The sequence below is a fragment of the Littorina saxatilis genome, linkage group LG2, assembly GCF_037325665.1.
Source record: "Littorina saxatilis isolate snail1 linkage group LG2, US_GU_Lsax_2.0, whole genome shotgun sequence".
Classification (NCBI taxonomy): Eukaryota; Metazoa; Mollusca; class Gastropoda; order Littorinimorpha; family Littorinidae; genus Littorina; species Littorina saxatilis.
The window spans coordinates 81,892,037-81,906,294 of record NC_090246.1 but is presented as its reverse complement, the minus strand read 5'-3'; the positions used below and the strand labels follow the sequence as shown (position 1 = coordinate 81,906,294).

The window sequence follows — 14,258 nt, the reverse complement described above, 5'->3', positions numbered from 1 at the left end:
GGAATATATTTTTGCAATACATCCAGTGCCTCCCTCGTGGATGAAAACTGGACACAACGAATTAAGAGTATTAAGCAGGTGATTTTAAACTGGGAAAAACGGAATCTTGGCATATTTGGTAAAATGTGCGTAATAAAAAGTTTTTTGATTTCTCAGCTCGTTTATGTTATGCAGGCAATATGCATCCCTGAACCTGTGTTGAAAGAAATTAATACGTTATTGTTTCGTTTTCTTTGGAGGAAAATTAATTGTAACAAGAAAGCGTTTGAGAAAGTGAAGAGAAGTGTTATGTGCAGTGGAATAGGAACAGGAGGAATCCAAATGATTGATATGCAAATATTGCAAGAATCTATTCTGTGCGGCTGGCTTGCTCAGCTCTCGAATATGAATAACAATAGTACACTAGTGGTACCCGTGCTACGCACTTTGTGTGCTGCGCATGCGATGTCATTTTGTTGGTTATGTGCTTGTGAAAATGTTGTTTGCACCCCTCCCCCCCCCCCCCCCCCCCCCCGCACATTATCCCGCATATAATGAATTATATTCTCTTGGTGAAAAATAAAATGTTAACCCTTACACCGGTGCAATTCTGTAACACATGTTACATAGCCACTGGTGAATTAACAGAGAGAAAAATAACAAAAAACAGTCATATAGGTTTTCGCATCAATGGGAGGTAATCGGAACTGACCAAAAAGACTGCGCGACCGCACGCGACTATACAAACAAACAAAATAAAATACAGCAGGTATGACGTTTGCATGAATCCATGATTACGTCTACATGAACAACAGTGATAAAAGTGCGCATCTCTTCCCAGCCGTGCAGCGCTTTGAAAGTTGGAAGCATTAAAATTTAAACGGGTAAAAAGCCATCGTGAAGATACGAAAAAAAGTATGACGTCTAAAATACTTAATGATTCAAACGCATAGTATAACATATGTAATTGACAACATTGACAACAGAAAATATATACATGGTTCACACACACAATCGAGTGCACACATCCATGCTTATTTAAAGTCATGTACACACACACACACACACATACATACATGGCATCAAGCATCAAGCAACACACAATTAAATGGCACATATGGAATATGGAAAACGTATAATGGACATGAACATGGCAAGTAATTTACACCGTTACCTACTATAAAATTGATGATATATATATACCACTCACTTGCTATTCGCCTAAAAGCTTGCGGTGTGCTGTGACACATATAAGAAACCAGAAGAAAAAAGGACTTTACTTTGGCGAAAAGAGCATATGCTGCTTATTTTTGTACATAACTGCTATAACTGTATTTTTTCCGAACACTTACATGTAAACAACATAGAGATATATCTTACCATTTCACTAAGACAGCCAAAATAACGGTCAAATTAAGGGGAGATCATGATGACGTACATGTCTATGGTTGCACCGGGGGAAAATATTTAGTCGCTGGAACCTATAAGGTTGTGAAAATGTTGTTTGCACCCCCCCCCCCCCCCCGCACATTATCCCGCATATAATGAATTATATTCTCTTGGTGAAAAATAAAATGTTAACCCTTACACCGGTGCAATTCTGTAACACATGTTACATAGCCACTGGTGAATTAACAGAGAGAAAAATAACAAAAAACAGTCATATAGGTTTTCGCATCAATGGGAGGTAATCGGAACTGACCAAAAAGACTGCGCGACCGCACGCGACTATACAAACAAACAAAATAAAATACAGCAGGTATGACGTTTGCATAAATCCATGATTACGTCTACATGAACAACAGTGATAAAAGTGCGCATCTCTTCCCAGCCGTGCAGCGCTTTGAAAGTTGGAAGCATTAAAATTTAAACGGGTAAAAAGCCATCGTGAAGATACGAAAAAAAGTATGACGTCTAAAATACTTAATGATTCAAACGCATAGTATAACATATGTAATTGACAACAGAAAATATATACATGGTTCACACACACAATCGAGTGCACACATCCAATCCATGCTTATTTAAAGTCATGTACACACACACACACATACATACATGGCATCAAGCAACACACAATTAAATGACACATATGGAATATGGAAAACGTATAATGGACATGAACATGGCAACTAATTTACACCGTTACCTACTATAAAATTGATGATATATATATACCACTCACTTGCTATTCGCCTAAAAGCTTGCGGTGTGCTGTGACACATATAAGAAACCAGAAGAAAAAAGGACTTTATTTTGGCGAAAAGAGCATATGCTGCTTATTTTTGTACATAACTGCTATAACTGTATTTTTTCCGAACACTTACATGTAAAAAACATAGAGATATATCTTACCATTTCACTAAGACAGCCAAAATAACGGTCAAATTAAGGGGAGATCATGATGACGTACATGTCTATGGTTGCACCGGGGGAAAATATTTAGTCGCTGGAACCTATAAGGTTATACGGCGACTTATCAGGTGATAATGTTTCGAACTATTTAGTAAACAAATCTATGGAATATTTTGGAGTTCCATTAACAGATAAACAGATCTATCTATCTTCTTATTATTTTAGGTTCGTCTGGGGTAGAGAAATAAAACACACAGCTAGGTTCGTCTGAGGTGCGGTCGCGTGTTTAGTCGAACCGAAAGTTGAAGAAGAACCAATCACAGATCTCTTTCGCCGCGATGTCAAAGTTCAGGTCAAAGTTCACTGTTGTCTGCTCAAATTTGCGAGACAAACCTCTTCAAACTTTGTTCGTGGACAAAATTGGAAGTCGGGACCTAGCGGAATCGATTTCCTGGGTCACGTTGGCATAGCAACCGAAGGAGAAGGCACAAATCCGCGCGGTTTGGTCACAGGAATCGAAAAACCACCGAAAATCCTACCAGTATTATATAGTAGATGGACTTGGATTCCTAGATTATATTTCCGTAATTTTGGAACAGATTTATCATGTTTTAATTCAATTATTGGTCCTAAAAAGTTTAAAGGGTTAGATAGTCTTCAGTCCTCCTTCTGGAGCAAAGTACTGCGAGTCTGGTTGGAACATAATACAATGCACTCTTCGTCATCCCTGAAGATGGCATGCATATGGAATAATGTCGATATAAAATATCAAAATAATGTAATTTATTTTGACAACTGGGCAAAAAAAGGAATAACACATGTCAATGACCTCTTAGAAAACAATTCCATTTTGTCATTTCAAAATGTACAGAACCTAATTGGTACTTCACCAGAACTCTATTTACAGTACATTGTTGTTCACTCGGCGTTGTCTCGTTATTTAAAGAACAATACAGATTATGTATATGCTGTCACTGAAGAATTTTCGAAATTGTATTTTAATGATAAAGTGATGTTAAAAGCTAGAGATTTTCGAAATTTTATGACAGATATGAAATATAGTCCACCCTGCTGTGTTCGATTTTGGCTGAACAAACTTGGTATTAGTATTGAAGAAAAAGTTTGGCTTAATGCAAAAGAAACAACAACAGAAACCAGACTAAAAGAATTACAGTGGAAGATATTACACAATATATACCCAACCAATATTCTCCTCTTAAAAATGGGACTCGCAAATAATGATAAATGTCCATACTGTATTGAACAAGTTGATTACATTGAACATTTCTTTTTCTATTGCAGTAAAATTCACCATTTGTGGAAGCATGTTGAAACATTGTTCTACAATCGATATAACATAGCAATTATTCTACAAGCAACAGATGTGCTGATTTATGTGCGAGATAAGAATGGTTTGACACATGAAATGTTTAAGTATCTTACCCATTTAATCTTGATTGGAAAAATGTGTATAAGTAAATTTAGATATGGGACACCCCTTGAAATATTATTTATTTTTCAAAGGGACTTAACCCTCAGGGGCCTGGTATAAGTTGAGTGTTAAAAAAAGATTTGGTGTACTGGAAACTGAGCTGAACATTAGGAATAAATTTATGTTATGATTATTTTTATTTATTTATTTATTTGAACATATTAGTTTACTGATAAGGTTTAAAAAAAAAAAAAAAAAAAAAAAAAAAAATTGAACAGAATCTGGTCATCTCAGGTTCTGATGTTTTGGGTCTGTCAGCCAAGTTTAAAGAATTTCATCCTGTATAATCTTCATCATGGGATACATGAGTTTTTATGACAGCTTTCACTGCATTAAGGCTGATGATCAATTCACGCATTAATGCTGAAATACATTACCAAAACTGCTATAAAAAAAAGTGAGGGACAGATTCAAGCTCTCTCTTCAGTACAACACTAGAACTGGGCAGGACAACAATCATTGGAGATCTTTCTTTCTTTATTTGGTGTTTAACGTCGTTTTCAACCACGAAGGGTTATATCGCGACAGGGAAAGGGGGGGGGGGGGGGGGGGGGGGGGGATGGGATAGAGCCACTTGTTAATTGTTCACAAAAGCACCAATCAAAAATTTGCTCCAGGGGCTTGCAACATAGTACAATATATTACCTTACTGGGTGAATGCAAGTTTCCAGTACAAAGGACTTAACATTTCTTACACACTGCTTGACTAAAATCTTTACAAACATTGACTATATTCTATACAAGAAACACTTAACAAGGGTAAAAGGAGAAACAGAATCCGTTAGTCGCCTCTTACGACATGCTGGGGAGCATCAGGTAAATTCTTCCCCCTAACCCGCGGGGGGTATCATTGGAGATGTCCATGATAAGAATACATGATCACAAGACTTGCAAAATAAGAATGAAACACTAGAATGGAATGGTACGGGAACGTTTTACTTTTAACAAAACAAGACATTCACAAGTACATGGACCCCATGGTCTTTATATTGGACAAACAGACAAATAAATGAAGTGAAAGCTAATCTTAGAAAGCATTGTTTGTGTGCAGTCTCTGGCAAAATGGTCAGAGTACTGTGAATAAAACCATTCATACAGCACATTAACGGCACTGCTCAGTTTAGAGACAATTTGATCAGTGTTATTTGCACAATAAGAGTAAGACAGACTCACGGCATTGGTAGCTCTCTGCGAGCACAAGGTGAGAAGACCGTTAAAGACGTCCTCCAGCACTTTGTGTTCTGTTGGCACCGGTCCCTTAACCACTGGTGCTGGTGGCTCTGGCTCTGCAGGCTGGTGCACACACACACACACACACGTTAAAGTCAACACAGTGCTAACATGCGCACTGCTCATTACCCTATTTTTCAGCCCACAAGGTACATTTAACATACAGTGCATTGGTCGCACCGCTTATTTAAGAGTTAAGGTCTCATTTTGAGTCTTGCATTAAACCCATAAATACAGCTGATAAATTGCAAACAAAATCACAGAAATAGATTTTAGCTTCAAATAATTGTCCTCAGTGAACGCCACTGACTATTTTGTTTTCATTTTCATGGAAAGTATTTTTCAATAGGCAAATTCCAAAAGTAACTCCGTCGAGTTTGCATGGTTTGTGGAAGAGTGACCTTTTCTTGCAAAACCTCGTACAAATATTGAAGGGTCCAATCACTAGCGAGGGGTCTGTTGGAAACACGTTGAAACACGCGGTTGTTTCCCTCACACCCCACACCGAGGTTTTGCAAGAGAAGATCACTCTTCCACAAACCATATAAACCCGACAAAGTTATTTCTGAAAATCGTCTATTCAGGTTAACAGTGTTGATGTAAAACGTTCTCTACGAAATGTAATTTCATCACACAAAAAGGCACAAACGGCAAAACAAACAAAGAAAAAAAAAGCTCAAGGGGTGGATCTGACTAAAACAGGTGCCGACAAATACAGAACAGTACTTGCTATGTCTCAGTCAACTTTGTCCTGAGCTTGTTTACTGGTACAAAAACATGGGTAAGAACTGAACGTCAGCAAACTTATAATGTTCAAAAGCTTGAGCAATTTTAGTCAGTGCATTAAGGGTGAGCAGATACAACAAAGGGAGAAATAATGTAATCAATCAATCAATCAATCAATGAGGCTTATATCGTGCATATTCCGTGGGTACAGTTCTAGGCGCTCTGCAGTGATGCCGTGTGAGATGAAATTTTATACGGCCAGTAGATTGCAGCCATTTCGGCGCATATTTACCTTTCACGGCCTATTATTCCAAGTCACACGGGTAGACAATTATTAACTGTGCCTAAGCAATTTTTGCCAGGAAAGACCTTTTTGTCAATCGTGGGATCTTTAACGTGCACACCCAATGTAGTGTACACGGGGGAGGGTTCGGACACCGAAGAGAGTCTGCACACAAAGTTGACTCTGAAATAAATTTCCGCCGAACCTGGGATCGAACTCACGCTGACAGCGGCCAACTGAATACAAATCCAGCGCGCTACCAACTGAGCTATATCCCCGCCCATGATGTAAGAGGTAAGCTATGCTCTAGTTGTGATGTCTCTGCAAAAGATTCCCTAACAAGGTGAGGAACATTTACAGCTGATCATTATGATAAAGAGAATACTCAGGCAGTTCCACGCATGCAACAGTGAAACTGTGCTCAGGTTAGGAACATATATTTCATTTCATCGTTTTCAAGGCTAATGTTTTTTTTATAGGAAGCATTAATAACTGTTAGTGACAACAGAAGAGTTTCAGGAAAGTACAAACTACCCTAACAATCAACGCAATGCAGCCATTCAACCCTGTTGTCAAGATTGGAAATTGCTGACGAGAAAACCAAGGATTCTGTGGACTCCATTGTCATTAATCACTACATGATTATTTGGCGATACATGTACACCGCTAAAGCAGACACAGCTACAACATTTTCTTCTTCTTCTGCGTTCGTGGGCTGAAACTCCCACGTACACTCGTGTTTTTTTGCACGAGTAGAATTTTACGTGTATGACCGTTTTTTTACCCCGCCATTTAGGCAGCCATACGCCGTTTTCAGAGGAAGCATGCTGGGTATTTTCGTGTTTCTATAACCCACCGAACTCTGACATGGATTACAGGATCTTTTTCGTGCGCACTTGGTCTTGTGCTTGCGTGTACACACGGGGGTGTTCGGACACCGAGGAGAGTCTGCACACAAAGTTGACTCTGAGAAATAAATCTCTCGCCGAACGTGGGGACGAACTCACGCTGACAGCGGCCAACTGGATACAAATCCAGCGCGCTACCGACTGAGCTACATCCCCGCCCCCGCTACAGCATTTTCACAAGCAACGTTTTATTTGAAACATTATTTTAAGTGTAAAAGAGAAAGCGTTTCGGAAGTACAGAACTTTTCAAAGCAAGAGTCAGACAATCATTGAATCCTGAACTCACAATATTGCAAGTGTTGATGGAAAACACAGGCTCTCTAGACCCTGTCATCAACATCACTACACAAGTACGAGACTTTATCCTACAAACGTGAGAGAGACCACCCATATAAATTAAACCATATACTCACACGTGTGTATATCATGTAAATGAGGTTGTGTTAAACTACAGTCTAGCAGAGACTTAATTTTCCACTGCTACTGATGACAAAGTCACCGAGACAAACATCATTCTCAAAACACTTTTTCAGACTGTTTTGCACTTGTAGCATTCACAAAGAAACTTGGCGTATTTTCAGAAAAATGAGTGTACTCCACACATCATTCAAACCTCCCCAATACTGGATTGGTTTAAGTTCAGGCATGGGAACAGGAAATCATCAAAAAGGAGGAAAATAATGTGGGGGGCTGCTATAGGCCCCTGCCAGGGGGTCAGGGGGCAACGCTCCCTGAAGCTGAGGGTTTTCGGCATTTTCCACACCTAAAACGTGCACCAGGAGACACCATAACTTTACAAAACAGTGCACTTTTTTTTTCGACCTAGACACAATCATTTGTCGTAGTAAGCGTAGACATCCGGTCTGCTCCCCGCCTAATGGCCGATGTCTTCCGTCTTCGGGGGACTACGTGGGTTTAAATTTGGAGTGGTCCTTCTCCTAGAGGAGTTTCCTTGCAGGGATAGTGAGCCTCCTCTGCCCTCGTTTTAATTTTGGAGTGATCTTCTCCTAGGACAGCTGCCTTCCAGGGTTGACGAGCCTGTCCTGCCCAGCTACAGTGCACTTGAAGCTGCAGTAATTTCTCACCAATGTGTTCAAAATCGTTAACAGAGAGCTCCACTGTGTGTTCGTTTTAGACTTTGCCTTTCGTCAACCAGATTGAAGTCTTCACTCTCTCCTCAAGCCAACCAAAATTCCATTTGTTTTTCACACTTGAGTCGATTTCGGCCGCAAGGGCCTTATCTTTCTTTATTTGGTGTTTAACGTCGTTTTCAACCACGAAGGTTATATCGCGACGAGAAGGGCCTTATCGCTTTTCGTAATTTGTCGATGCATGGTGACCAAAATGGCGCGTGGTCTAGAAACTGCACGATCCGTAAAAACAAAGAATGCGTTCGGAAATCTTCGGCAAATTCCAGAACAAGCATAAAACCACTTGCTCGGCTGTTTCCGACAGCATTCTTATCATCCTCGGGTTCTACTCGGCAAATTTCGTACAAGCAACATTCAGTCCAAATAAGAATACGCCAATTGAGAATAAACTATCGCCGATGGAAGCTGTTACGCGGATGAAAGTACCGTACCACCCCCCCACCAATCAAGCGTACAAAATACGCTGAAATCGTATGGGTACCCAGGTCTGCTTTTTGCTTTGACACCATAGATTTCATGAGGTTTCGGAAGAGATCGAGGTTCAATGAGACGCATCTTCTATTTGGACGCTTCGATTCCGGGAACATTTGGAGCAAATTTTGGCACGCAAGTACAGAAATAGCATACTACATGGCTTGCTGTGTGAAACAAGGTTTACGCTCGTTGTTTTTTGAAATATTGAAAAGGTCACTTTCACTTGCATTTAAATATTCTAAAAATAACAAAAAAGTTAAAAACACCTGGGGTAAATCTGGTAACAAACAGCAAGTTATGTAGTATACTCAAGTAAGCCATGTAGTATTCTCAAGTAAGCCATGTGGTATTCTCTCACAAGCCTTGTGGTATTGTCTATCTACACAGCTAGGGCCGAACCATGGCAACCACTGCGGTCAACCCACAGCGAGACCGCCGGGCCACATCTCACCTTGGGTGTGTGTGAAGGCTGGGTGGAGGCGGGTGTCAGGGTGCCGGCAGGAAGGGGGTTGTAAGAGTTGCTGGCAGGAGGGGGGTTGTAAGAGGGTATTGAGGGGGGCTGCAGACAGCAGAAAGGTTACAGTACAGCAAGGTCAAGGTTAGAGAAAGTGCAAGGTTCAAGGTCGCTGGCTGCATGACCGTGTTGGAAAGCACAGAGGCCTTTGCTTGACTGCTCAACTTCACCGTCACATTGTGTACACTGTAGCTCCGTTTTGTTGGCTTTTATTTTATTTTATTCCATTTTTGGAAATGTTTTCACTTTGTCACATGCTTGTCTAAAGGTTTAGTGACTCTTTGCATTAATTATGGCTAAATATTATCTACATGCTCTATTTCAGATCTCTGTTTATGTCAACATGATTTATCTGTGTCTTCCTGATCAGACAAAGAGAGTATGCCAAGGTATTAAATGTTTGATTTCTGAGTCTTCCTTATCAGACAAAGAGAGTATGCCAAGGTATTAAATGTTTGATTTCTGTGGTGGGATTTCATCTGCCATTACATCACATTTACCATGAACTATATTTCACAGCAAGAAATACCTGCGTATCCTGGCAAATGACTGTGGAGATTTGTTTTCTTCTGATATAAGTCATGTTGATATTAAACTGACTGTGAACATCAAAGCTGTGTGTAAGGTCTAGCTTTCCAGATTTCATGAGGTTCTCATTTCACTTTACACGCGTGAAGAAAAACTACAGTGACAACATAATGCATGGTGAAGTTGAGCAGAGAAGAGTGAGTGAACATCCTTTCAGGCCACAGTCGTTACATGTGATTGTCATCATGGTGTTAAAACAAAGCAATTCAACATAACAGTCAACAGGCAAAACAGATTTAACAGAACTGAAAAAAAATACCGCAGTGTTATTGAAATAAATTCCTACACATCAAGCTGAAAAAGAGCACATTGAAGTGACTGTTAATGTTTGAATGGAAAGTAAAAGCAGAATTTATTGTACAGATGAAGACATCCCACTATACAGATTTAATATAAAGCTGAAAGTATTTAATTGCTAATACATCAAATCAGTCAGACCCTGGCATGTTGTTATTCGAGATCTAATATCCAAGCTGAGCTATTTGTTACTAACAGGCATGGCATTATATTCCAAGCAATCAAAATTACAATATCAGCACATGTTACATGAGTTGCTACAAAGTTTTTATCCTTGTTTACGTAACTACCAGTTTAAAAAGAACATGAATGGTTAGTGTGACATCAAGTAATACGCATTAATATCGAGAATCATTCATGCATGTCTCAAGACGAAGATTTTTAATTTTGTTATTATAATTTATAAAAAAAAAAATTTACAAACAGAAAAGCATTTGCAGTTCATTTTTGATCTACTAATTTTCTTCTCGTCAAGAAACTTGAAACAAATTCCTCGTTTAAGTCAGACAATTCCAACTGTTAATGATGCCATTCAAACTAAACCTAGTGTAAAGACATGCAAGAATGTAAAAAAAAACAAAAGCAAAAACAGAACGGATGGTGAAAAAAAAAAAGAAAAAAAAAAGAAAAAGATGAACAGTTTTCGGGTATCAGCATACCTGCTGCGGGGCGGCCTGGTGTTCCTGAGGGTTGTAGATGTTGCCGTAGTTACCGTAGTTGCCGTAGTTCATGGGAGCGCCTGGTGGTGGCTGCTCTGGCTGTGACGATCCGAATATGGGTGATGTGATTGCAGCCTGCTGGGGGTCATACTGCACACACCAGTCTCTGTGTCGTCACACACTTCTACTTCTACTCACTCACTTAGAGTAAACATGCACAAGCAAAAAGCTTGAGCGGACTTATACCGGTAGCTAATAAGAAAAATAAGAAAAATATTAGCGATGTGATGAGGGTGTGTGTGTGTGTGTGTGTGTGTGTGTGTGTGTGTGTGATGCAGGGGTGCAAGTCAGTGTGCTACCGGTAGTGTTAGTATCGGTGCTATGTTGATGTATTTTATGTCTGCGAGGCAATTTTCCTTGTTTATATAAGGACAGTAAAATCTTGAGTCTTCCATCTTGTAGTTTCAAATTGTTTAGCATACACACCTATTGTCATGGAATCCGAAATGGATCTGTACTGCTCACTACCAGGTAATAATTCACACAGATCACAAACTGTGCTAGTCCCACAAGATTACTTTTCTACAGCTACTGCAGACCCAAATCCCAAGCGTGGAACAATGCAGCACTAGCGGTTGTTCTCAGGCACTGAACAGAATTGTCTTCAGTTGTTTTGACAACCAACTCAACTTCGCTGCAGCTACCCTACTTTTCTTCTTTTCTTTCCTTTTCCTGATCTTTAGGTTTATTAGACACATGCCACATCACACACTGTTCTCCTCTCATCAACACCCACATACAGACACACAAGCCACAGCCCCCCCCCCCCCAACCCCCAAGGACAGTTATATATACACCAAAATATCCCCCCCCCCCCCCCCCCCCAAAGATTCATTTGACGTGCATATGCAACATCACATACACAAACTTTTCTCTTCTCATGAACACCCACAAACAGACACACAAGCCACAGCTCCCCCCCCCCCCTCCTCCTCCTCCAAGGACAATTATTTACCAAAATTCCCCCCCCCCCCCCCCCCCCCAAAAAAGAGAAGATTTATTGGACGTGCATATGCAACTTCACATACACAAACTTTTCTCCTCTCACAAACAGACACACAAGCAACGCCCCCCCCCCCCCCCAAACACACACACTTACAGTAGTAGCAGGTTTGGACTTCTTGGCCGACTCGTGAACAGTAGGGGGGTCGTTCCAGGCGCAGTCTGCCTTGCGGTCCTGGTAAGAGGCACACAGGGGCCCGGAGGGGCCGGACGGGGGCGGGACACCTGCATAGGGTCCCCCGGGGCTGGACACAGCCGGGTTGTACGCTGCAGCGTTGCCCGACGACGGGTAGAAAGGTTGTGGAGGCTGTGGCTGGGGTTGCGGATTTGAAAAGTTTGAACTGCAAGTGAAAGGCGGATGTGTCAGAGTTATACTATACACTGCTTTGCAGATAGGAAGAAGGTCGTTTTTATTTTATTTTAATGCTTGTTATTCTCTCACGTACTGCATGACTCTCAGTAACTCTACTGCATGTAATATGCATTTAGAGGGCTTACTTCCCTTTGTTTCTCAGATTTCTAGATGGGAATTAGGAAAGGGGGAGAACATTTCATGACATCTTAACATCACATGTACAGAGCAGTGTTGCTTGAAAGCGGGAAGTAAGGCTAAGGCTGTGAACCTGGGAAGTATTAACTAGCTTGCAAGTGAAAGCAGAGTTTTGCAGTTGAGGAGAATGATATAGCTGCAAAACCATGTGAATGTGATATAAACACAAAAGTTGCAGGGCTGGTTATCCATTTATTGTTCTGAGCAATCTGCCCAGGTTCTTGAACATTCTTTGTTTGTGGATCAGGGGCTAGAACTAACACTGAAATGATACAGTAGCTAACCGGCACGGTTGGCCTAGTGGTAAGGCGTCCGCCCCGTGATCGGGAGGTCGTGGGTTCGAACCCCGGCCGGGTCATACCCAAGACTTTAAAATTGGCAATCTAGTGGTTGCTCCGCCTGGCTGGGCTTTAAGCAAACAAACAAACAAACAAATTTTTTTACTGTAGCTGGGTTTCTTCCAGTTGTTGAAAGGTTCAAATTTAGGAAGTACAGGACGCAAATTTAGCAAACGGTCAGATCTCACGTTCTATTCTTCTTCTGCGTTCGTGGGCTGAAACTCCCATGGACACTCGTGTTTTTGCACGAGTGGATTTTTATGTGAATGGCCGTTTTTACCCCGCCATTTAGGCAGCCATACGCCGCTTTCGGAGGCAGCATGCTGGGTATTTTCGTGTTTGTATAACCCACCCAACTCTGACATGGATTACAAGATCTTTTCCGTAAGCACTTGTGTTTGCATGTACACACGAAGGGGGATAAGGAACTAGCAGGTCTGCACAAAAGTTGACCTGGGAGATCGGAAAAATCTCCACCAGGCGCGGCCGGGTTTTCAACCCACGACCTTCCGCTTTGGAGGCCGGCGTCTTACCACCAAGCCATTGCACCCGTCCTCTCAGGTTAATTTGATGTGACCGTGGCAGCAAAGCTGGCTAACCTGGCCAGCACTTTTCACTGTCACACCTGACTACAGATCACACAGAGTGCAGCAAGATTAGACCCCAAGTGGCGACTACCTGTACATGTTCGGTGCCGAGTAGCCCGGGTCGGGGTGCATCATGCTAGCTCCTCCCTGAAGGTAACCAGAGTCTCCCTGCATCATGCTAGTCCCTCCCTGCATGTAGCTGGGTGTAGGGTACTTGTGAGACAAGGGCCCTGCAACATAACGCAGACACAATCAGAAATACCAATCTCTTCTGGTTACAACTTCCTAGGATGAATTTAACAGCAGAAGGCACAATTATTATGTATCTATCGTCTGAGAGAGAGAGAGAGAGAGAGAGAGAGAGAGAGAGAGAGAGAGAGAGAGAGAGAGAGAGAGAGAGAGAGAGAGAGAGAGAGAGAGAGAGACAAGAGAGAGAGAGACAGACAGAGAGAGAGAGAACAAAAGAGCAAGAGAGAGAAAGAGAGAGGGGGGGGGGGAGGGGGGTGGAGGGAGGTAGAGTGTGAGAGAGGGAGAGAGGGAGAAAGACAGGGAGAGCGAGACTGTGAGTTAGCAAGAGAGAGAGAGAGAGAGAGAGAGAGAGAGAGAGAGAGAGTGTGTGTGTGTGTGTGTGTGTGTGTGTGTGTGTGTGTGTGTGTGTGTGTGTGTGTGTGCATGTGTGCGTGCTGACCTTTACTGGCGACACCGGTGCTGGGGGTGCTGACAGGCTGCGGTGTGTAGGTGGAGGTGGTGTTGTTGACACCGTTGACAGCCGGTGTGTACATCGTGGGCTGGCTGTAGTAGGAAGGGGCTGGCGTGGTTGTGGTCTGGAAAGTGCCAGCCGTGGTCTGGTAGGACCCTGCTCGTCCTGCCGCCACTCCGCTCTTCTTCTGCTGGTAGCCAGCACGTGATGTCTGTATAACGTACAGAATACACAATACTTATTGCCTTGGTTTGGCAATTTGCCCTGATATTGTGGTTCATATTTTCATTCAACTCAACCAGGCACACCAAAGCACACGCATAGACTGAATCAATGATATCAGCTATAATGCATTTACTAGAAGG

The 14,258-nt window shown here is 41.8% G+C and overlaps 1 protein-coding gene across 3 annotated transcripts in view; it reads right to left on the bottom strand.

The window, feature by feature from the left end:
- Positions 1-14,258, bottom strand: part of LOC138959886 (protein transport protein Sec31A-like) — a 41,338-nt gene that overhangs the window by 7,064 nt on the left and 20,016 nt on the right. For 2 of the 3 annotated variants that reach the window (XM_070331557.1, XM_070331556.1), the window contains exons 19-24: positions 13,882-14,104; positions 13,285-13,423; positions 11,816-12,059; positions 10,657-10,806; positions 9,050-9,157; positions 5,000-5,119 (exon numbers count right to left, since the gene is read on the bottom strand). In XM_070331557.1, the coding sequence (XP_070187658.1) occupies positions 5,000-5,119; positions 9,050-9,157; positions 10,657-10,806; positions 11,816-12,059; positions 13,285-13,423; positions 13,882-14,104 (984 nt within the window). The remainder of the gene's footprint in view (positions 1-4,999; positions 5,120-9,049; positions 9,158-10,656; positions 10,807-11,815; positions 12,060-13,284; positions 13,424-13,881; positions 14,105-14,258) is intronic. The other variant, XM_070331558.1, reaches the window with a different exon arrangement.